General features: G+C 47.0%; 2 protein-coding genes across 2 annotated transcripts; one reads left to right on the top strand and one right to left on the bottom strand.

Moving 5' to 3' along the window:
* Window positions 1-3,292: 3,292 nt before the first annotated feature.
* LOC120711165 (uncharacterized acetyltransferase At3g50280-like) lies at window positions 3,293-5,023 on the top strand. The gene has a single exon (XM_039996611.1). It carries the CDS (start codon window positions 3,345-3,347, stop codon window positions 4,809-4,811), a length of 1,467 nt encoding a protein of 488 aa, XP_039852545.1. The 5' UTR covers window positions 3,293-3,344; the 3' UTR covers window positions 4,812-5,023.
* An 8,231-nt stretch (window positions 5,024-13,254) lies between these two features.
* Window positions 13,255-15,353, bottom strand: LOC120639296 (L-lactate dehydrogenase-like). The gene is made up of 3 exons (XM_039915266.1): window positions 15,278-15,353; window positions 14,584-15,104; window positions 13,255-13,984 (listed from the first exon to the last, which is right to left on the bottom strand). The coding sequence occupies exons 1-3, from the start codon at window positions 15,351-15,353 to the stop codon at window positions 13,412-13,414; spliced, it is 1,170 nt and encodes a 389-aa protein (XP_039771200.1). The 3' UTR covers window positions 13,255-13,411.
* Between the last annotated feature and the right edge of the window lie 7,552 nt (window positions 15,354-22,905).

Genomic DNA, 22,905 nt, shown 5'->3' with positions numbered 1-22,905 from the left:
TTTCCCTTGGCATCGCCACCACTTCCAAAGCTCTCAGCAGGCATTATTTCCTTGCTCTTGAAGCAAATCTCCAAAAAGCTTAGCCAGTAAGTGCTCCTAAAAGTTGTCTGCATTGTGGTTAATTATATGTTAGGACGACGACGTTTATTGAAAACAATACCATTGTGCGATACCCAATATCATTGTGGTTAATTAATCCCCATAAGTTAATGCTTACTTTGTTTTAGAAAGATCCGATATCAGCACTGTAAGTTGGCAGAATCATGTCAAGGTGCTCAAGTGAAAGGTTGAGATTCTGGTGGTACTGGATGCGCTATCGTGCTTAATCTTCTCCTAAGATGGTCAAACGGTTGAACATTTCCTGTTTATTAATTTCAGAGCCCAATTGCCGGCTAGGGCTTGTCTATCTGACATATGTCGAGAAACGTGCTTTTACTTTGCCGGGTGCCTTGTTTAGGACTTTGTTTAGTTGTAAAATTCAAAATTTCAAATTTGTACATCGAAATGGAATCTTACATGCATGGAGCATTAAATTTAGACGAAATAAAAAACTAATTGTATAGTATGCTTGTAAATTACGAGACGAATCTAACGAGTCTAATTAGACCATAATTAGGCACTAAATTGCTATAATAATCATGTGCTAATGATAGATTAATTAGGCTCATTAGGTTCGTCTCGTGGTTTACATACGAGTTCTGTAATTAGTCTATATTTAATACTTCAAATGTGAAAAAAATTCCTTTTAAAAATTTTATACGGGCAACTAAATGAGTTCTGCAATTAATTTTATGATTAGTACAACTTGTAGTCGCACGTGAGATAAATAGACACTTGTAGATGTAACGGGCCTTTTGCGATGACTCGCATCCCAGTCGCACCTGCGGGTCTCAAAAGTGATGGAGATTGCCTCTCGGTCGTCGACAAACATCGCATGGATATAATCCTGCGAGCCAGAGCTTATGGCCCATGTTCCAGATACAGGTCGGCGGAGCTTTTTCATTTTTATATTTAAAAATAAAAAAATTTAAAAATATATGCCGGTTTGGAAAAATTGCGGAAATAGATGCCTGTCGATCTATATGTAACAAAAATAATTACCTATAGATCCTGAAGTCCGGTCGGCCGCGACAGGGGAGCCGGTCGCCCGCTCATGGGGCGAGGCAGTACGTGCCCAGTTCGACGCAGCCCCACGCGTTAGAGTGCATGCGCTCTTCTTTCTCTTATTTGCTCTCCGTAGCTGTTCTACATGCGCTTTTGTGCTCCTACTGCATGCGCATGCATGCTTACTGCAGCGCTACAGTTGGCACTTTGCAGTCACTCCTCGTGTTTTCTATCCTTTTTCTTGCTTTAGCTCCTTATCATTTATTTATTTTCCTTTCTATTTATATTTATTTATCCATGTATAACTAATTTGTTCGCAATGTCAAATTATTTGTTCGTTTTGTAGATTAAATTGTTTTGTGAATTTAATGTCAAATTTGTTCGTGATACACGAACAAATTTGACATTAAATTCACGAAACAATTTAACGAACAAATTTGACATTAAATTCACGAAACAATTTAATCTACAAAACAAACAAATAATTTGATATTGCGAACAAATTAGTTATACACGGATAAATAAATATAAATAGAAATATAAATAGAAAGGAAAATAAATAAAAGAGAAGGAGCTAAGGCCAGTGTTTAGTTCCCATAAACTTTTTCCAAAAATATCACATCGAATGTTTGGACATATGCATGAAGTACTAAATGAAGTCTATTTACAAAACTTTTTACATGGATGGATTGTAAATCGCGAGACGAATTTAATGAGCCTACTTTAATCCATGATCTGCAATAGTAATGCTACAGTAACCATCTGCTAATTATGGTTTGATTATGAATTAGTTAGGCTCATTAGATTCGTCTCGCAATTTACAATCCATCCATGTAAAAAGTTTTGTAAATAGACTTCATTTAGTACTCCAAAATAGTAAGATTCCGTTGCCAAAAAATTTTGCCCCAAAATTTTTCGTGAGCTAAACAGACCCTAAAGCAAGAAAAAAGATAGAAAACACAAGAGGAGTGACTGCAGGTGCCAACTGTAGCGCTGCAGTAAGCATGCATGCGCATGCAGCAGGAGCACAAAAGCGCATGTAGAACAGCTATGGAGAGCAAATAAGAAAAAGAAGAACGCATGCACTCTAACGCGTGGCCTGCGTCGAACTGGGCACGTACTGCCCCGTGGCCTGTCGCCCCATGAGCGGGCGACCGGACTTCAGGATCTATAGGTAATTATTTTTCTTACATATAGGTCCCTGTCGCTCCGTGGGTGGGCGACAGGCCCCCTGTCGCTCCGTGGGTGGGCGTCAGGCCCCCTGTTGCCCTCCCACCGGGCGACAGGCACCTTATTCCGCAATTTTTCCAATCCGGCATATATTTTTGAAATTTTTTTATTTTTAAATATAAAAATGAAAAAAACACTAGGTTGGCCCATCTTGCAGCCCACAAAGCCCAGTGGCGCGTAGCCCACTCTGCGGCCCACTAATATCGCACAGACTCCACAGAATCAGACAAACTGTGACAAGCGGAGGGTATATAAATTGCTGATAAGAAATCTCAAAAAAAAAATTGCTGACAAGAGAGTCTTGTTGTCTTCTTTAAGATATTGTTTACACCTGCTGAATTTGCGTCCATGCATGTTGTGTACAGCCATTCTTGACCTTTGTACCACCTACTCAGGGCAGGGAAGCGTCATTCTTCAATCTTCCACGCTGAACCGCTGAACATACACGTAGACGTTTAATGTTTTGCTGATGGAAGATTGGGCCATTGTTGGCAGGTGCAAGTGCAATCATGCATGTGAGTCGTCCTCTCTCCCAGCCCAGCCAAAGCCATCAGCTCCTTTTAATTTAATATATCTTGAGCCTGTTTGGATGGAGGGGTAAATAAAGTAAAAGAATGTACTTTTTACCTTCAACATCAAATACGAGGGTAAAAGGAGTTGAGGTAAGTGTTTTACCTCTCAAATTTCCTTTATCTCTCTTTGGTGTCAAATAGAGGTAAAATTTGCCTAGATCCCACCAAAAGTAGGGTAATTATTGCCTGACTCTCTCTCATGACTATCCTACCAAACCTAGCTACCTACTGAACATTAAATGTTACCCCCAACCACATTTACCCCTAATTCAAACACTTTTATGGGGTAAAACTATTAGGGATAAATGATAGGAGTAAAACATTTACCATGAGATAAATTTATCCCAAATCGTCCAAACAAGGCCCTTGTTACAATTTGATACTAAGCCTCGTCATTAAATTAATCTGCTTTAATTTTTTTGGACTATTGACTATGACATGCATATCAGCCATTGCCTAATGGCTAGTACATACTCCACTTGTGACAAGGATCGTCGTCTAGCTCACAACACGTTACTACAATTCAGCTACACAGTCATGGACGGCGGCGGCCGCGTCCGGGTCGTCTCGCGGCGCGTGGTGCGCCCGTCGACGTCGCCGCTCAAGGGGGAGGTCGAGGTGATCCACCTCTCGCCGCTGGACCTACGCCTCATCCGCACCGACTCCCTCCAGAAGGGCGTCCTCCTGCCCAAGCCTCCGGTCTCCGGCGCCGGCCTCGTCGACGCGCTCGCGTCCTCGTTCTCGCGCGCCCTGGACCTGTTCTACCCGTTCGCCGGCCGGCTCGCCGCCGAGGAGCGCGGCGACGGGACCGTGACGGTGTCCCTGCGGTGCACCGGCGAGGGCGCCGAGCTCGTGCACGCCTTGGCGCCCGGCGTCGCGGCCGCGGACATCGTCTCCTCGGTCTACACGCCGTCGCTGGTCCGGGACGAGCTCCACTCGTTCGACCCGGCTCGCGGCGCCGACGCCGCCGTCGAGGCGCTCCCCTTGCTGTCCGTGCAGGTCACCGAGCTCGCCGACGGCGTCTTCGTCGGCGTGACGCTGAACCACTCCGCCGCGGACGGCGCCGCGCTCTGGCACTTCTTCAACACCTGGGCGGAGATCCACCGCCGCGGCGGCGTGGGCGCCAGCTGCGACCTCTCCACGCCGGCGCCGGTGCTCCAGCGGTGGTTCCTCGAGACCTGGCCCGTGCCGATCCCTCTGCCGTTCGGCAAGCTGGAGGACATCGCGCGGCAGGTCGAGCGGGCGACGGTGCGGGAGGCCTTCTTCACCTTCGCCACCGCAAGCGTCACCGAGCTCACGGCGCGGGCGAACGGCGAGATCGCCGGCACGGCCGCCGCCATCTCGTCGCTCCAGGCGGTCCTGGCGCACCTCTGGCGAGCCGTGTGCCGCGCGCGGCGTATGCCGCCGGAGCAGGGCACGTCCTACTCCGTCCTCATCGACTGCCGGGGGCGCGTGAAGGGCATCCCGCCGGGGTACGTCGGCAACGCTGCGACGTTCGGCAAGGCGGAGGCCACCGCCGGCGAGATCGAGGAGAAGGGTTTGGGCTGGACGGCGTGGCTGCTGAACCGCGCCGAGGCCTCGTTCGACGAGGCGAGCGTGAGGGAGTCGGCGACGCGGTGGGTCCAGCAGCCGGAGCTCATGTTCATCAGCGACCTCACCTCCGCCGGCACGGCGGTGGCGACCGGGAGCTCGTCGTGGTCCGACGTGTTCGGGAACGACTTCGGGTGGGGCAGGCCGGTGACCATGCGGAGCGGCGCGGGGAACAAGACGGACGGCAAGGCGGCGGTGTTCGAGGGGCCGGAGCGGGGAGGGGGCATGTCGCTGGAGCTGTGCTTGGCGCCGGACGCGCTCGAGAGGCTCGTCGCCGACGAGGAGTTCATGGACGCGGTGAGCTTGCCGGCGTGAGGGTGGACCGTGCAGTGATCGATCACTTTTGCTAAATTGACAAGCTTATACTATGAAGTGTTGTGCAGTGCTTGCTCTATATTTGTTGGTGCATCGGTGTGAAATGTTTTTTGAAATTAAGGTCGTGTTTGGGAGTGAGTATTGATGTAATCATGCGTTCATGCCTTGCCACTCTTTTTCCAATATCATTATTATCTTGTTATTCAGCGCCCCATGCAAAACTGGAGTAAATTTGTTGGTCGCAGAAGAACAAGAACAGGTCTGCTGAAAACAATATTAACTCAGCTAATTATTAGTAGCGATGGCTGGACAGTTTCCTTCCATCATTTGTGATGAATTTTTTTTTGACGCGAATTCTAATGAATTTGTGATGAAGCTCCTTCCATGTCGGGTCATTACACAGCCAGGAGTTTCAGAAGAAACGTTTCAGCCTGCAGAGCTCAGCAGCCAAGCGCGGCGGCCCATGAGCATCGCCCCGGTTGTCTGGAAACGAATCTTATATGCATGGAGTGCTAAACGAAGTTTATTTGTAAAATCTTTTCATAGATGGGTGCAATTTTACGCGACGAATCTAATGAGCCTAATTAATTCATGATTGACTACAGTAATACTACAGTAACCATCCTCTAATCGTGCGGTCAAAGGCCTCATTAGATTCGTCTCGCGAAGTAGCGCAGGAGTTGTGGAGTTAGTTTTGTAAAGAGAAAAGTCCATTTGACCCCCCCGAACTCGTCACCGAATCTGAAAAGCACCCCTGGACTCAAAAACCAGAAATCTTACGTACCTAAACTTTCAATACCGGCCAAATTACCCCCCTTGATCAGGTCAAAGCTATTTCACGGGTGGCTGACGTGGCACATGTGGGTCCCACATGTCACTGGATTTTTTTGCCACATCACCTCCTCTTCCTCCCCCCTCTCACTGACTCAGTGGCCCCACGCGTCCGCCCTTCTTCCTCCTGGCGCACACGAGCTGGCCGCCCATGAACCCTGCTCCATGCCCGCAGGCCGCGCGCTCGGCGCGCCCCCACCCCCCCAAGCCGACTCGCCTGCGCGCGCCACCGCGTACCTGACGCGCGCGCCGCCGCCCGAGGCCGCCTTGCTCCGCGTCGCATGCCCCCCACACACGCACGCCCGCGCCGCCGCCGCTGTCGGATCCGCGCGGCTCCCGCTTCCACGCACCGTTGGACCCTTGCCTCTCCCCTCCCCGCGCAAAGCTTCCACCGCCCCTGCTCCCGCTCCGCCCGCGCGAGCCGCCGTGCACGTGCGTGTGCCTCCTGCACCTGCACGCCGCTGAGCCCGCGCCGCTGCCAGGCCTGGCCCGCTGGTCCCGCCGCGGGCTTCTCCTTTGCGCCCGTGCCGCGCGCCGCGTGCAGAGGACAGGAGAGGAGGGGGGCGCCACCGGAGGGGGGCGCCACCGGAGGTAGGCGCTGAAGGGGAGGAGACTGGGAGAGCAGGGGCGTCAGCGGCGGAGGGGGTCTGGAGGTGGAAGAAGGGCTGACATGTGGGGCTGCTCCGTTAGTGAGAGAGAGGGGGAGGAAGAGGAAGAGGAGGTGATGTGGCAAAAAAAATACAGTGACATGTGGGACCCACATGTGCCACATCAGCAAAACTACCAACAAAACAGCTTTGACGTGGTCAAGGGGGGTAATTTGGCCGGTATTGAAAGTTTAAGTATGTAAGATTTCTGGTTTTTGAGTTCAGGGGTGTTTTTCAGATTCGATGACAAGTTCAGGGGGGTCAAATGAACTTTTTTCTTTTGTAAACTGTCTTTATTTAATACCCGCAATTAATGGTCAAAGTTAGCTACAGTACCTAGCGCTACTAAACCAAACAGGACCTACAGTGAGGTTGGGCTGTGCGCTCAGGGGAGATCCTCCCTTCCGGAAGCCTATAAAGCCCACTAGATAGCGCACAGCCACGGTAGTAGATGTAGATGGGGGCGTTGTGACATACGGCGGTGGCAAGCACCATGACGGCGACATGCATGGCAGAGCTATAGCTCCATCCGTGACCGGACTACCGGAGCCATGACATCTTGAGGAGGAACGTGCAGCCGCCTTTGCTTTAGGAATTGGTGATTGGAATTTGATTTGGGAAAACATGACTCTTGAAGCTCATTTGTTTATTTCAGTTTCTTCGATTTCAACATAATAAAAAAATTCTTAAATGTGCTTGGCCAAAAGCTGATTCTCAAAGAACTCTAAAGTTAAATGTGCTTGGCCTTGAGCAATTTCGGGATAGGTCCAATCGGAAAATTCTTCCCAAGTACGCACGAGTGTGGATAAAGTGTGCAGGAAAAAATTTGTGTTAATCTGTAAGAACAGTCTATGTCCTAAAAATACCACCATATGTAAGTGGACCCGGCCTCGAGAAGGCAAGGTTACAGATAGGAAGGCCGGAATATTTGAATTCGATGATACCATGCTGAGCTCACATCTAGATCATCGTCGAAACCTTAGGGAGTGACTGGGTAACAATTGACTAAATTTCGTTTTTGTATCACTCAAATTTTGAACCAGTAGAAAAATGCCTCGTAGCAAGGATAGGATATGAAAATTAGGTGAGAACATAAATAAAATCAATCGATTGAAAATATATATAGCAACAAAAAATAGTGCCCGACAACACCACGTGACTAGACAATGTTCGAGTAAAACTTATTTTTGTCTCAATCGCACTTGAACCGCCCGGATTAGCAACACAGAGATCAATTGCAAAAAGAAAAAAGAATCATTTAGATAGACAAGAAATGTAAAAAATGATTGAAAACAAGGACTCAAAGAATCATTGGAGAGCCGCATTAGATTTTTCTTTTACTTTTATGATAATTTGTACATAAACTTATGAAAAAATGATAACTTTTATTTCAATGTGTGACAACTTTTTACTTTTAGAATAATTTGTACATAAACTTATGTGTACAACAACTTACTTCTTTTTTACTACTTATGTATGTGACATCTCGTGTATGTGATAACTTATATATGTGACATATTCTATTTTTGTAAGTAATAGATTATGCTTTTGTGGCAATTTTTTTATAACAACTTATAAATATTTTTTGACATGTGTGGCAATCTATATATGTATATTGTAGCAACTTCTTCAATAATGCAAAAAAATTATATATAAGTTGCTCCTAGTGCAAAAAGTCTTTAAATGTGCAAGTGGGATTTAGTTTTGTTCACATAACATAACGGTGCAATCAGTATTCAAAACGGAGATCATACGAAGAAGATAAAATATTTTTTATGAACAAATTGAATGTTAAAAAGCCTCACAAATATGCTATACGTGGGCAGGGTTTTCGAAACGGTTTGACCGGTAACAACCGGTTACCGGTCAAACCGGACCGGTCCGGTTTGTGAACCGGCCGGTATCAAACCGGCCAAAATTCAAAATTTGAATTTGAATTCAAAAAATGAAAAAATCCCAGAAAATTCCTAAAAATACTACACGGTGCGAAGAATCTAATTATGTAAAACTTTCTCAAAAATTCGTTCATTTAGCCTAGTTTGAGGAATTTTGAAGTAAATTCAAAAAAGAAAAAGAAAAAACACGAAGGCCCATTAAGGCCCATGGTGGTCTGCATGCTTAGATAGGGTTCTCTGTCACCGGGGGGGGGGGTCGTGCCCAACACTCGCTCCCTATCCGCCCGCATCCGCTCGCTGTCCGCCTCCCCGCCGTCCCCCAGGAGGCGACCGGCGCCCGCGGCCGGTTAGCTGCCCGGTTTGGCCGGCTTACCGGTGCCCCCCTCCCCCCCCGGATCCGACGCATACCGGTGCGCGTGGCCGGCTTACCGGCCGGGCGGAGCGGTTTACCGGTCGGTGTCGCCGGTAACCGACCCGACCGGGAGAGAAGGTAAGAGCTCAAAATTTTTGAGTAGAATGGTTGGTTAGGGCATATTTAGGTGTATGATTTAGAATATTAGATGATTTATTTTAGGATTTAGGTTATATTTAGGTGTATGGCTGAAAAGTTATAGGTTTTAGGTAAGATTTAGGTGTACTAATTTAGGATTTAGGTAAGATTTAGGTGTAGGATTTAGGATTCTATTTATATGATTGAGATGTTTTTGTTGTCCATTTATGTAGGTAGAAAATGTCTGGGAGAGATAGAGATGTTGTATGGGAACATGGTGAAAATCTTTATCCCGGATGGCGATGCAACTATTGTCGTACGCAGAAAGGAGGAGGTGGTGCAACAAGATTGAAGCAACATTTAGCTCACCGCGGGGCGGAGGTGGTCCATTGCAGGAATGTGCCACCTAATGTGCGGGATTTCTTTCAGCGTGAGTTGGATAGGGCAAATAAGGCAACTGCTGACAGGGCCCGAGAGAGGTTGAGACGGGAGAAGGCTGCAGCGGAGGGAAACTATCCCGGTGATGAAGAAGATGAGGAGGCTCAGGTGCAGCGTGCCATGGATCTATCGAGAGCGGAAGCAGAGTTCCGATGGGGGGTTGAACAGAGAGGAGGTGCATATGAGCGTGGAGGGGGTAGTGGTTCGACGAGGGGGAATGTTATGCAGAGGATGTTTCGAAGGTCCACTTCGCAGAGGGAGAGTCCTGTGGTGGAGGACTATAACTTGACAGCTGGTGGGAGAAAAGGAATGACGCAACCAAGGATTGATACAAGCTCCTGGACGCAGAAGGGTAAGAACGCAAAGGAAGCTATTGGTAAAACTTGGTCAAAGTTTTTTCATATTGCAGGAGTACCTGGAAGACAGGCTGACAGTCCATACTTTATCAACGCGGTCAGGGAGACACAGAAGTGGGGTAAGTTTTCTTTCATTGCAATGATACCTATGAGCTTACATTCTTGTATCTCGTGATTTTCATATGGTTGCAGGTGAAGGTATCGCATCACCCACTGGACGGGATATTGATGGCAAGTACCTTGATCAGAATGAGCAAGACTTGAAGACGAGGTACGTAAAGTTTCAGAAAGATTGGCCCTTATTTGGCATCACGTTGATGTGTGATTCATGGACTGGTCCGACGAGGATGAGTGTCATCAACTTTTTGATATATTGCAATGGGGTCATGTGGTTCCATAAGTCTATTGATGTGACTGGAAGAACTCAAGATGCTGCATATTTGTTCAAGGTAGTCCCTAAACATGTTCCATTCACATTGTGTATGTTTTGTCATGTTACTAAACAATCTGTCTTCCATTGCAGGAGATTCGAAAGGTGGTGGAAGAGATTGGACCGGAGAATGTCGTGCACGTAGTCACCGACAATGCTCGAACTACAAAAAAGCATGCAAGGAACTACTAAGTGACGTGTATGACCACATAGCTTGGACACCTTGTCTAGCACACACCGTCAATTTGATGTTGAAGGATATAGCTCGAAGGCCTGAACATGGTGTTATCATCAAGCAGTGTAAGCGAATTTCAAATTGGTTACACAATCATGGTCAGTTAAATACAATGATGAGGAACGCAATCGGTGGTGAGTTGGTCAAGTGGAATGCCACTCGATTTGGAACCAAATACATCTTCCTAGATAGCATCTATCAGAAATGTGATCGTTTCATGCAGTTGATGGCATCTACTGAGTTCCAACATAGCAAATGGGCGAATACCGAAGAAGGTAGATATACTCATGCAAGTTTTTCAAGTATGGAGTGGTGGGATGCACTGAAATATATCATCGACACGGTTCAACCAATATACAAGTTCCTTCGCTTCGCTGATCAGGACAAGAAGCCGAACATGTGTGAAGTCGTGATGGCCTACCAGACTATGAAACAGGAGCTGCAGTCTTTCTTTGGCACAAATGTTTCCACACTGAAAGAGTATAATGAGGTGGTGAACGAGAGGATGGGTGACGTGTTCATAAGCACGTATGTGGGTCCAGGTAAGCACACACGAGTCGTCTATTTTTAAACTCTATTGACATAATGCTTATTTGAAGTGATTTATATTTTGCAGCTGATGTCCTAAATCCGAGGTATGCATATATGATGGATCCAACTCAACAAATGTTTCGTGGACTCAAAGATACATTTCAGCGCATGATGGATCTCCATAGCTCCGTCCAGGCATTGCAGGAGTTTGACGTGTTTCGAAAGAAAGTTGGCGAGTATAGCAGTGAAATGGCAATGCGGATGGCGATGGACCCAAAGACATCCCCATGTAAGAGTTATTCCATATGAAATTGTTGTTTTCTCTATTCGAATATATTGCTTACATACTCGGTTGCACATGCAGCGTCCTGGTGGATGATGTTCGGATCAAGTACTCCAAAACTGCAGTACCTTGACATGAGGCTTGTTTCACAATGTTGTTCGTCCAGTGGATGCGAGCGGAACTGGAGTACTTTTGCCTTGCTGCATACAAAGATTCGCAATCGGTTGTCGCACAAGAAACTTAATAAGCTTGTCTATGTCAACTACAACCTTCGTCTCTGACTTGAGGAGGTCTCCGGCTCACTGATGCATGAAGAAGGTGATTTCATTGACCAGCTGGCCCATCTTTCTTTCTATGATGAGAAAAATCCGGTGCGGGAATGGATGGAATATGGTAGATCTAACCGGGCTCCAGTTCTGGACGAGGATGATGATGACGACGACATCCATCTCCCATCCCATATTGTCAGAGATCAAATAAACGTGTCAGATCTACGTGAGGCTACGGGGAATGATTCCATCAGCGATTGGGCATGTCAAAATATAGGTGACACTCACCTAGGGAAGAGAAAGTTGCAGAAGGGGCCTAAGAAGGGTGACCCGAAGCGTCGAAAAGGCAAAGAAACAGCAAAACCAATGAGCAGCGACACCGAGACTGATGATGGCGAAGGTGAGCGTAGTCCTCCGTATCAGGAGTCCGAGGATAGCAGCTCGGCCGATGATGGTGATGATGGTAACGGTGCTTATCCTGATGCTGGAGGTGGTGGTAGTGGTGCTCATGCTGCTGCTGCTGGTAGTGGTGGTGCTCGTGGTGTTCGTTTCACAAGTATACATTGTACATATAAATAGACACATATTTCTGACTATGAGTATTGACTACTAATTATGAAATTTGGTTGATTGCAGGGGAGACTCAGTTCACACATGCTACTCAGGACACCGACCATGGAGTACCGCACTCGTAGAGGAGAACAGGTGAACCGACGGACTATGACAGTCCACAGCACTCTTGTTCCTCCTACAGCGATTCCAGGCAATCTTTTCACTACCTCATTCCTGACATCAGCATGCAGCCACCGACGAGATGGGTGTACGAATGGGAAGACCCCCATTTTTATACTATGTTAGTTCAGGAATGGCAGACAACATCGGCGTGGACGGGCCAAACTTGACAACACTACAAGGCTGAGCTGCTTAGAGTGCGAGGTATCGCTTTGATGTCCACCGCCGAATACCAAACCGCGTCCCAAATGGGGGTCTTCCCATTCCTACGTTGAACTTTCATTTCATGTGTATATGTATATGACTCTGTATTTGTATGCATGCTTATTACTATTGTATTTGTATGCATGATTATAAATTATTACTTTGGTAAGATCATTTACATTAAAATGTGCATGGCTAATGCCGAAATTTCCTTTTATTTCACACCGGGGATCCATTTTTTAAGCACCGGAAAACTGCTCGAAACCACTGGTATACCGGCCAAACCGGCCGTTAAACCGGTCTATCCGGCCGGTATACTGGTCAGAACCGTTACAACGGGGAAATTTGAATTCAAATTCTCGTTTGGCCGGTTCCGACCGGTAACCGGACTAACCAGTCCGGTTAGCCGGAACCGGACCCCGGCGGTAAGGCGGGACCGGTCGGAAAATTTAACCCTGTACGTGGGTGGGAGAGAGAGCAAGCAAGGTTTGGAAAGCGCGAGGTGAAGGTTGCGGGCGGTTCCGTATGGAGAGGAGCAGAGTGGAAGGGATCGCGCGCTCCACCTCAGCGCAGGCCGTCACACGTTAACAGAAACGGGTTGTGGAAAAAAAGTAAACAGTTCAGCTCACGGTCCAAAATAAAATCAAAGTTTAAAACGGGCTAGGAATCGATATCCTTAAATTTTTTGGAAATAGGAAGGGATTGCTTAGGTCCACCATTAATTTATACTACCTCTGTTCTAGAATATAGCTATTTAAAGCTTTTTGAGCCAATTTTTTTCAAAACTTTAATCGTAGATGGTAAAAAGCTATAAAGGTTGAGAACAAAAAACTGATATCAAATTATTCATGATGAAACCAACTATCACAACATATAAAATTTTCTATTTAAAAATAATTATTTTAAATATACTATTGGTCAAAGATGAAAATGTTTGACTTTAACCAAGTTTGAAAGTTGTCATATTTTGGAATGGATGTAGTATTATTTTAGAAATGGGAAAGTTTCTGGCCTCTACAACCGTGTGTTGTGAATATTTGAGTCGTCCCGTATAATCTAAAAAAAATTTAAAGATAGCATTCTCATATAGTCATATGGTGCCTTAGCTTAATGCTTAGCCCGCCGCAACACATTTTTCTTCCTCAAAAAAAAAAGTCCAAATACATCTGCAACCTAGAAATTGCAACCCTCTGATGGGAATCCATAAAAGCATGCGACCTCACCTTGAGGTGGTTATGGTTTCCCCGCTAGTAGTTCAATCAGAAGCACAGTACAGAGACAAGGGAGAAGCCCTCCTCCCATTGACCGCTGTGGAGCGCCTGTAGCACCGGGCACGAACCGGCATGACTTTTATTGTTGCGTGTAAACTCGCATGCCTTCCCTGCAAGAGATTGCCGAGCCTGTTTGGCGAGCTTGTGCGCTTTCTTGTTGGCACTCCTTGGGATTTTGACGACCCATCTTCTGCCCGAGTTGCCGTGCGCCTGGAGAGTTGTGACAAGCGACTGGTTATCCAGGAACGTGACCTCCTCAAGGTCCAAGCGCTCGCAAATGACAACAGCAAGCTGCATAGCCAGAGCTGAAGCATCGAGACGGTCGGCCGGGTCGTTGACGTGTGCTTTCACGAGCACGCCTCGATGGTTTTTGTGTTGAGAGAGCCGAATGACCACACCCAGACCAGCTGGGGTTGGTCCCATGATCAACTTTTCTGATGGTATGGATGCGTCAACGTAACACTCGGTGACGTTCTGGTCGTCGCTTGCTTTAGTCGTCAAGGGGTTGTGCTTCTCGGTGGGGGAGAAGATAGTTACCAAGTTGGGTGTCCCAAGCGCTATCTGGAAAAAGAAATACTTAAAAATTTAGGGATCTAGACTAGATGTGTATTTAAGACTTTATGACACAAATTTGAAAATCAAATCAAAGATATTAACGAACCAAATGGACCACGAGTGTTTCTTTTAATAAAAAAAAGACAGCGAGAGTTGATACATGCATGCGCAGTAAACAAGCTAGTATGCATACAGCATAGTATAGTTTATTACCCCGGTTATTAGGCTCGGACCGGACTGCCGGTCGGACCGGAAGAACCAGAGACTACTAGAAAACGAGTCATTGGTCCTAGCCAAAAGTACCAGCTGTCGCTGCAGTCGATACTGCGGCTAAGTGCCTAGCTAGATAGAGTCTTTGGCACCGGATCATGATAAGACCAGGTGCTAATATTGGAGCATTGTCATCGGGTCGTTCTAAGGCCCATTGCTAATACTGAAGCATTGGCACCAGAACGTGCCACGACCCCGTGCCAAAGATTCTCGAGCCCATTAGCACCGGGTCATGGCATGACCCAGTGCTAATAACATACACAACCTTAGATACCGGGTGACCCTATCACCCTGTGCCAAAAGATGACTACAGGAAAAGCGTCCCAACCGCTGACCTGCACTTCCTGCGCGTTGATGTCGAGGTGCTTGGCGAGGAGGAACGAGTCAAGGTTGGTGCCGGAGCTGATGACGTTGGTGAGCACGTCGACGGGGTTAGAGACGATGAGCAGCAGCGCCTCCGAGGATGGGGAGTGCTCCGCCAGCACCGGCACGATCTTCTTGAAGAGCGCCACGTTCTGCTGCAGCAGGTTGAACCGCGACTCCCCGGGGATCTGGCGCGCGCCGGCCATGACGATGGCCAGGTCGGAGCCCCGGATCATGGCCAGATCCGTGTCGGAGACGAGGCGCGTGCGCGGCAGGAATGCCGTGGCATGTTGCAGGTCCAGCATCTCACCACGGAGCTTGTCCGGGAGCGCGTCCACCAGCGCAATCTCGTCGGCGAGGTCGCGCGTGAGGATGGTCTGCGCGATGGCCATGCCCACGTTGCCGGCGCCGATGACGGAGACCTTGGTCAACCTCCGGCGGTGCGCCGTGGGTGTGGCGCCGCCGTCGGCAACGGGGTGGAACAGTAGCGGATCTAGGGGGGGCTAGGTGGGCTCTAGCCCCCTACCTCCTGGGACACCATGGAGCCCCCCTGGAGCCCCCCCCAAATTTTTTTTGCGCCAACAATGGAGGAAGGGGGTGCTCAGGACTTCAGGTGCTCGAGGAAGAAGAAGCCTCAGTCCCCCTATACTTTATTCCTGGATCCACCCCTGGGGCGGAAGAAGCCCAAGGAAGCGCCGTTGGCGTCGAAGCCCAGCTCTGAGAGCGACGAAGCCTTCTTCATCTTTCCTGTGGCGGATAGTGATTAGCGAGGGCGGTTAATTACTAGTACTAGCAGTAACTTGCGTAGTGTTGGGGATCTGATTGAGGCAGGGAAGAGGCAAATCCTTTCCTGCTCTGCAAGAAAGGAAGGGGAACGTTGAAAAAAAGGGGGATGGGAGAAGAGAAATGACTGAAACCGCTTACCGGATACCACCAAATTCACCGTGTTGTTGTCGATCGAAGGGGCTCGAAGGGGCTGGAAGCCCTGAGATGGATTAACCCGTGTCAAATACAAAGAGGACCCTGGAGAAAGAAAAAAAACTACAACCCACACCTTCAAACACAATCTCCAGGGACTGAAAATTACACAGAGGACCCTCAAGGAAGATAAATTTCAAACCAAAGTCCCCGTGCCCCCACACTCCTCATCACAGAAAGTGCAGCGATGCATAGGCATTGTGCAGTGTTCATGATGATCGCAACATCCTGCCGTGAATACAAGCAGGTATACTACAGCAAGCGACAACAGCAATTGGTCGAGAGTGCGTCCTCATCTAATTCTCCAAGACGGGCCGACGAATGGTAAGTAACGTCAGAGTCCGGAGAAAAGTCTAAAGGCAATCTAGCAAGATGGAATTAGAATGGTAACAAACAGTGTTGCTTCTGTTCTAGTGATAAAACTATTCAACATCTATTTTTTGATTGCCATATAGCCAAGTTCCTTTGGAGGGTTGTACAGTTCGCCTTTGATTTAAATCCGCCTCTTAGTATTACTCATTTGTTTAGTAATTGGCTTAGGGGGTTGGAACCAAGTTAAAAAGACAACTTATTAATAGGAGTATTTGCTTTATGTTACGCCATTTAGCTTAGTTGGAATGAGGTGGTGTTTGACAAATCTCCAACTAAAACTTATTTACAGGTACTATATTGGGGCACCCATTGGCTTAGATTCTGAGCACAGCTACAAAGGTGTGACGAAGCCAAGAAGGTGGTATAGAAGGCATGTTAAACCATGGAGATCTTGGTCATGCAATTATTTGCCAACCATGGATAGAGGTTTAGGAATAGGATTGGTCCTTAATAAGCGTCTTCACCAAACTTTTGGGATGACTATGTCGCCATTTGTTTAATCTTGTTAGAATGATCGCAGACGAAAGGGCAACAAACTTTGTAATAATCGGTTGTAGTCTCTTCTGAAGTCAAGGCTGGGTACTCTTTCTCATTATCTAAAAATGTCCTACATACAAATATATTACAAGAGGCCACAAAACAAACAATAAATAGCATTTGGATCACGGATGGGGATCAGAAAAACAAAATCAAAGTGAACAATGAACTTATATACATACATGTCACACACATAAAATATGTAACACAAGAAACTATAAAAATTAAATAATATTTGGATCATGAATGGGATCAGGCAAAAGCAAAAATTGAAGTGAATCTTGAGAACTAAATTTTTCACTATCCCATGAGAAACAAACGCAGAGAGCATAAGTGTAGCCACAGGCCATGGAAGACAGAAGAATGAGCATATGTATTATTTGAGTAAAATACATGGGCGGTCCTCGAACTTGTCTTAAGGTGTCATCTAGGTTCCTAAACTCTCAAAATGCATTTTCAGATCCCTAAACTTGTTGCAAGATGTCACATAAGTCTCTAATATCTGAAAATGCATTTTTAGGTCCATAAACTTGTCTCGCGGTGTCATCAGGTCCCTAAAGTCTCAAGATGTTATTTTTAATTTAATATAAATATTGTTTTTTTACTTTAAGTTAATGAAAAGTTCTTTTGCTACTTTAAATTTAATTAAAAAAATTGCTATTTTAATTTTTATTGAGAACGAGAACAAATTATCTTAGTAAACTTATACAAAGCGCATACAAAATATAAATAGTTAGTTGAAAATATTCAGAATTAGCACTGATATCTCCATGTTAAACAGGAAAACTATAATATACATCGTTGATATGAATTGATCTAGATTAATCCACGATGTATGATTAATAAACAGATAATTCAGAATTAAAGTGGTCTTAGTGTTAAGATTTATAGATGAATTGGCTGAAAAATAGCTTAACAAACAATTCATTTTGAACACAATTAATTAATGGTAATTTTTAGAGATTTGAAAAATTCACCTTGAGAGTTTAGGAACCGAAATGATATATCAAGACAAGTTTGGGGACCTGAAGATGCATCTTAAGAGTTTAGGGTCTCGAATGACACATCTGGATAAGTTTAGGGATCTAAAATGTATTTTGAAATTTTAAGAACCTAGATGACACTTTGAGACAAGTTCAAGGACCGGCCATGTATTTGGACACCACACTACAGTCCCCCTTAGAAAACCTTTGTCGCTGAGCAGCTGAAGCGTCCCCTCTTTCGAGGTGACTAAATGTGATGCAAATATCAGTCCCAGGAGGCTGATAACACATTTATTACATCAGATGGTTCATTACCGTACAAACCGTCGAGGTAGTGGGCACTGAAGCACCACTATCATGAGAGACAACATAAGTACTACAAGCCACACTAAAATATCGACGAAATCTAAGATAACATCAGAGTCTTGCGCCATTAGAAGCTTCCTGTGGAGACCCGGAACCACAGGCAAGGTTGAGTGCAGGACGATCACCTACTCAACGTCTTCAGGCATGAAGTCTGGATCTTCCTCTATAAAAACTAAGCAAGAGTGAGTACATACGTACTCAACAAGTTCAACCACACCCACGGAGGGGGGTATAAACAGAAGATATGCACAGGATAAATGAAGGATAAGGCTAAGGTTTAATTTACGAAAAGCTAACACACGCAAGGGGGTATATTTTATAAAAGGGTTTACTCAAAACATTTCTTTAGTAATCGAATAAAAAGCGGAGTTGATCCTACACAAAGGACCCAAGTTTTAATGCTACCGGACTCTCCGTCCACAGTAGCCCACGTCACCACTGCCGGACGCTTCCAAAACAACTCACACCACAAAACCAACCATCCCAAATGCCTAGTGAAGTGACCATGCCGTAACTCGTCCAATACTGTAGACACGGCTATTCGAATACATTTTACACTCTGCAGAGGTGTGCAACTTTACCCACAAGTGGGGTACCACAACACGATCACCTTAGTGTTGGTGCAGATCCCAACAAAGCCATTACCCACCTTAGCTAGACCTGACTAGCCAACACGGGCTCCACCAAAGGGCCATTGACCTATCACTAAGGTTTAACCGGGGCATAAGTCACCACGACCTTATCTCTTCTCCTTGATCCCCCGTTGCTCTCAGCTCTCCTGATGGCTATCAGACTAATTAGTGGGGTTTATGCTAAGTTGTTGCCACACACAACGGTCGAGTGGTTTGCACGATAGTTGAGTTAGGCAAGATGACACATCAACTCGGTCTTTAACTGCGACAAGATGGATATCTCCCAACTTTGCTCAACCACACTGGTATGAGCACATCATTTGGCAATTCACACAAGAATGCCATCCATCTCATCTAAGTACATCATTTTTTTAGTTTCCAAATATTTCACATTTTCCCTTCCCACACACTCACACGTTTTCCTTTTATAAAACAAGTTGTACCATGTTCGTTGTGTTGTAATGTAAGCACCAGGTCCTAAACATTCTAGTAGCGATTAACGTCCAAATAGAATAACTCATATTTAGACATTAATCTAGGTGGTCAAGGAATGGTTATAACAAATCATGGGGTGACTATCTAACCATGTTTTCAGCAGTCAAAAACATATGCAGTTTTGTAAAACAGGCCAATGGGTTGTGTTTATAAAACTGGGTCAAATATGCAATCAAAGGGTGAGATTGAACTTGCCGTTTTCAAAGTCTTCCAGGAGTTCCTGCTCGTGGTACGGGTCTTCTGGCTCCGGCTCGCGGTACTGGTCTCCAAACTCCTCGGCGTTCTCTTCCTCAATCACTCCGTCAGCTACGAGCGAAAACAGCACAACAACAAGCAAACACAACCAAGCACAAACATAAAAATGAGCTCAGACGGAGATGAAAGTTGGAGGAATAGATAGTACATGATTTTATAGGAATTTAGGAAAAAGAATCAACTGAATCGGAGTTTGGATGAGTGAGATAATGTAGTTATAAGATTGGGTGCTTAAATAAATTTCGAAAATTGAGATGACATAAGTTGTATAAGGCTGTTAGCTAGGCTCATACGTGGGGTGTTTTTGGGGCTGCTGATTTGGGCTTTGTGGTTAACACTTGGGCTGGTGTTTTAGGGCTAGTGACGTGGGCACCTGGTCCACCACATGGTCCACCACAAGGCCCACGAGCATGAGCTTTTATGTGTTCACGGAAAGGGGACAGAACGACGACGTCCTCAGCGGCGGCGCCACCAGTACCCCCGGTGGTAGCTCACCGGAGCTCCGCCGGAATCAAGCTATAGGCCACCGTTTTCAAATCCGAGGACATGGGGAGAGAGAAGAGGGCGAAGGGGTTTCATTCCGATGACTCCGGGCAGGGGAAAGCGAGCGGAAGGGGGTCCGCCCCGAGCAGCCATGGCTGCGGCCATGAGAGCACGTGGGAAGCTCGCTGGTCGCCCGGAGATGGAAGGGCTCGGCTTGGGCCATGTTGAGGAGGGTGTGGGAGTGCTCACCGTGGAGGGAATCGAACCAAGACGGCCTAGGAGAGGAGATCGACGGGACGGCTCTGTTCTCGGCGAAGAACAGAGCAATGACGAAATTGGAGCCAGGAAGAAGATGAGCGGCGGAGCAGGACGGCTCGGCGAGCTCGGTGGTGGCGGGGAGCTCAGCTTGGGGTTCCCTTTATAGGCGAACAACAGCGAGCTGTGCCAACGCTCCACCGGCCGCCTTTAATGGAGGTGCTGTGGCCGGGCGGCAGCTACCGAGTGTCGCTTGCGGCGCGGTGGTGCTGAAACGACGGCGCGCAGGCGGAGTAATGGCGCGGCAGAGGCGGCAAGCAGTGAAGGGACGGGTCGGGCAGGCGCCCTGGGGTGCTCGTGCGGTCTTGCGCGTGGGAGGCGAGGCTGAGGTGCTGTAGCGCATGGTGGCGGCCGGCACGGCTTTGGCCCGGCGAGCAGCTCGGCGTGGTGATGGGACGCTACGCGGCTCGGCGGCAACGGCTTGGCACTACGCGGGTGGCGCGGTGCGGCGTGCCACATTGCCCGCGAAGCTTGCGAGCGAATCCCGGCTTTTGCTCGCCTTGCGTCGCGCGTGCTATGGCTGTGCTGCTGCTGTGTACATGTGTGGGGTCGAGCTAAGCGAAGGCGGCGGGGGGAGGGGGGGACGCAGTAGTGAGATGCCCACGTATGGTGGCTGCTGCAAGGATTGCTTGTGCGTGTGTAGCTTGCCTGGCTGATGAGCTTAGCTCGCGTGCATGCATGGGTGCGATGCCTGACGTGCTGATGCTAGTGCTTTGTTTTTGCGTGCTGTGTTTGCTTGTGTGTGCAAAGCATGCAGGTGCTGCTCGATAGGGCTCAGCCGGAAGATGAAGTAAGAAGTATTAGCAGGAATGAAGCTGGCTAGCTTGATTGTTTGATTAGAGGAAGAAAATAATTAGGTGGTGATTAGGCCAAAGAGAGATTAGATGACACGGGAGTTGAACTTAAGAGATAAATTTTGCAATAAGTTTTGAAAATAGTTTTTGAACTCGAATGATTTTTTCTAATGTGAATTTTCGGGCTGTTACAGCAGCCTTCCTCTACAGTACCTAACAGATTGACTGATCTCGATTAAAGAGACTGATGGGCGGGTCGGGCGGGGAGGCCCCTATTCACAATATTCTGACATCTAAGTAACAAGTTTCAGGCTTGAGAGCCAAGTGCTGTCAACACGGACACAAAAAAGCAGAGCGCTGTAGCCTCTTAAATGTATTCATAGGGTGTTAGTGTGCGTGCGTGTTGTTGGCGTCTTCCTTGTACTGTGTGATTCTTAAAAAAACAGAGCGCGGCGCCAACGAATCCATTGGAGCCCATTAGCCGGTTGCGGATCGGTCCAGTTAGAATGTATTCATAGGGTGTTAGTGTGCGTGCGTGTTGTTGGCGTCTTCCTTGTACTGTGTGATTCTTAAAAAAAATAGAGCGCGGCGCCAACGAATCCATTGGAGCCCATTAGCCAGTTGCGGATCGGTCCAGTTGGCCGCCCTCCACTCTGCAGCGTCTTTTTTATTTTTGCATTTTTCAAAAAAAATTACAGAAATATATTTTTGATTTTAGGTTTTACAGTTCTGTACCCCTACCGCCTGGCAGGGGGGCGGCAGGGGGCCTACCGCCCGGCAGGTGGGCGGTAGGGACCTATATGTAAATAAAAAAAATTCGCAGAGGTCCGTGGAGGGAGCCTGCCGCCCCCCTGCCGGGCGGCAGGCCCCCTGCCGCCCCATCAGTTGGCGGCAGGGGGGCGGCAGGCTCCCACCACTAATATAAAACTCCGTCTCTTCCCCCTGCGCCCTCATTTTCTGCCCACGAGATCCAGAGAGGGGAGGAGGGTGAGTGAGGTAATTCCACCGGCGAAGCCCTGCCGGATTTTGGATCCGAACCGCAGGTAACTAATATTTCTCAACTTTGTCATTCCAGATATTTTTTATATTTAATTTTATGATTAGTATTTTTTATTATTGTAAGCACTTAGGGTTCGAATTAGTGGTTATAATTGAAGGCATAGTATATTTGTAGATATTAGATTAATAAAAATTAAGTCTTTGCATGGCCAGATATGTCGAGCAAAGTGGTATTTCAAGTTCATTACGGTGACTTCTATAGAATTACTCATGATTCCTATGGAGTAAATCTATCAGCATTGGAAAGAAGACAGTGCAGTCTAGACAAACCCCTAGAGAGGAGTTTTGAGTCCATACGGAAATGTCTTCACAAGATGTTCAATGTGAATTCAAAGACTCATTTGCTTACGGTTCATACCTTGACTTCCTGGGAAGCTAATGGGGATTTCTGGGAGTTGACGCATATAAGTAGTACGGAAGAATGGCAACATTACATGCACGCAGCTCTTGAAAGTGGGTGGCCTCTCGCAATGGTAATTCAGATTCACCAGAAGACCGGTGATTTAGGTGAAGGGTCAACACACACAACATCTGACTGCAATGAAGAGATGGAAGAGGATAAAGAAGAAGAGAACGTGCAAGCTCCAGAACCAGAACCAGAACCACAAGGTTTAGCAGATGAAGGCGAGCGGATACCTGGAATTGTGGAGGACATGGAGAAAGAAGACCATGATGCACAAATAATAGAGCAATGTGGGGACTCATTGGACGATGAGGACGATGAGCGCTTCCCAGTGCTAGGTGAATGGCGTAAAGAGGGTTTTGGTAATCCAGTAGTACAAGATATTAGATGTCCGGAGTTTGAATACAGAGTGAATGAGGTCATACAAGGGGCAAAGTATCATACCATTGAGGATGTGAAGGATGCTGTGAAGCTCTGGGCTGTATCTCTGAGGAAGGAATTCAGAGTACTGAAGTCTAGCAGCAAAGAATATGAGGTGAGGTGTGCAGATAGAGACTGTACATGGTGAGTGCATGCATACAAGGGAAAGTTCAAGACACACTGGGAATGTTCAATTGTTACA

This window comes from Panicum virgatum, chromosome 6K, assembly GCF_016808335.1.
Source record: "Panicum virgatum strain AP13 chromosome 6K, P.virgatum_v5, whole genome shotgun sequence".
In the NCBI taxonomy this organism is placed as follows: Eukaryota; Viridiplantae; Streptophyta; class Magnoliopsida; order Poales; family Poaceae; genus Panicum; species Panicum virgatum.
Note: the sequence above shows the minus strand (reverse complement) of the source record. Positions and strands in the feature narration are given on the sequence as shown.

What these genes read in the sequence shown, in the direction of transcription:
- LOC120711165 (XM_039996611.1), top strand. Translation starts at nt 3,345, where the DNA reads ATGCATATCAGCCATTGCCTAATGGCTAGTACATACTCCACTTGTGAC.
- LOC120639296 (XM_039915266.1), bottom strand. Translation starts at nt 15,353, where the DNA reads ATGAAGAAGGCTTCGTCGCTCTCAGAGCTGGGCTTCGACGCCAACGGC. An exon ending in GGGCTTCTTCCGCCCCAGGG is followed by an intron (nt 15,105 to 15,277) that starts GTGGATCCAGGA and finishes AGCCCCCCCTAG; the next exon opens with ATCCGCTACTGTTCCACCCC. An exon ending in TCAACGCGCAGGAAGTGCAG is followed by an intron (nt 13,985 to 14,583) that starts GTCAGCGGTTGG and finishes TTCTTTTTCCAG; the next exon opens with ATAGCGCTTGGGACACCCAA.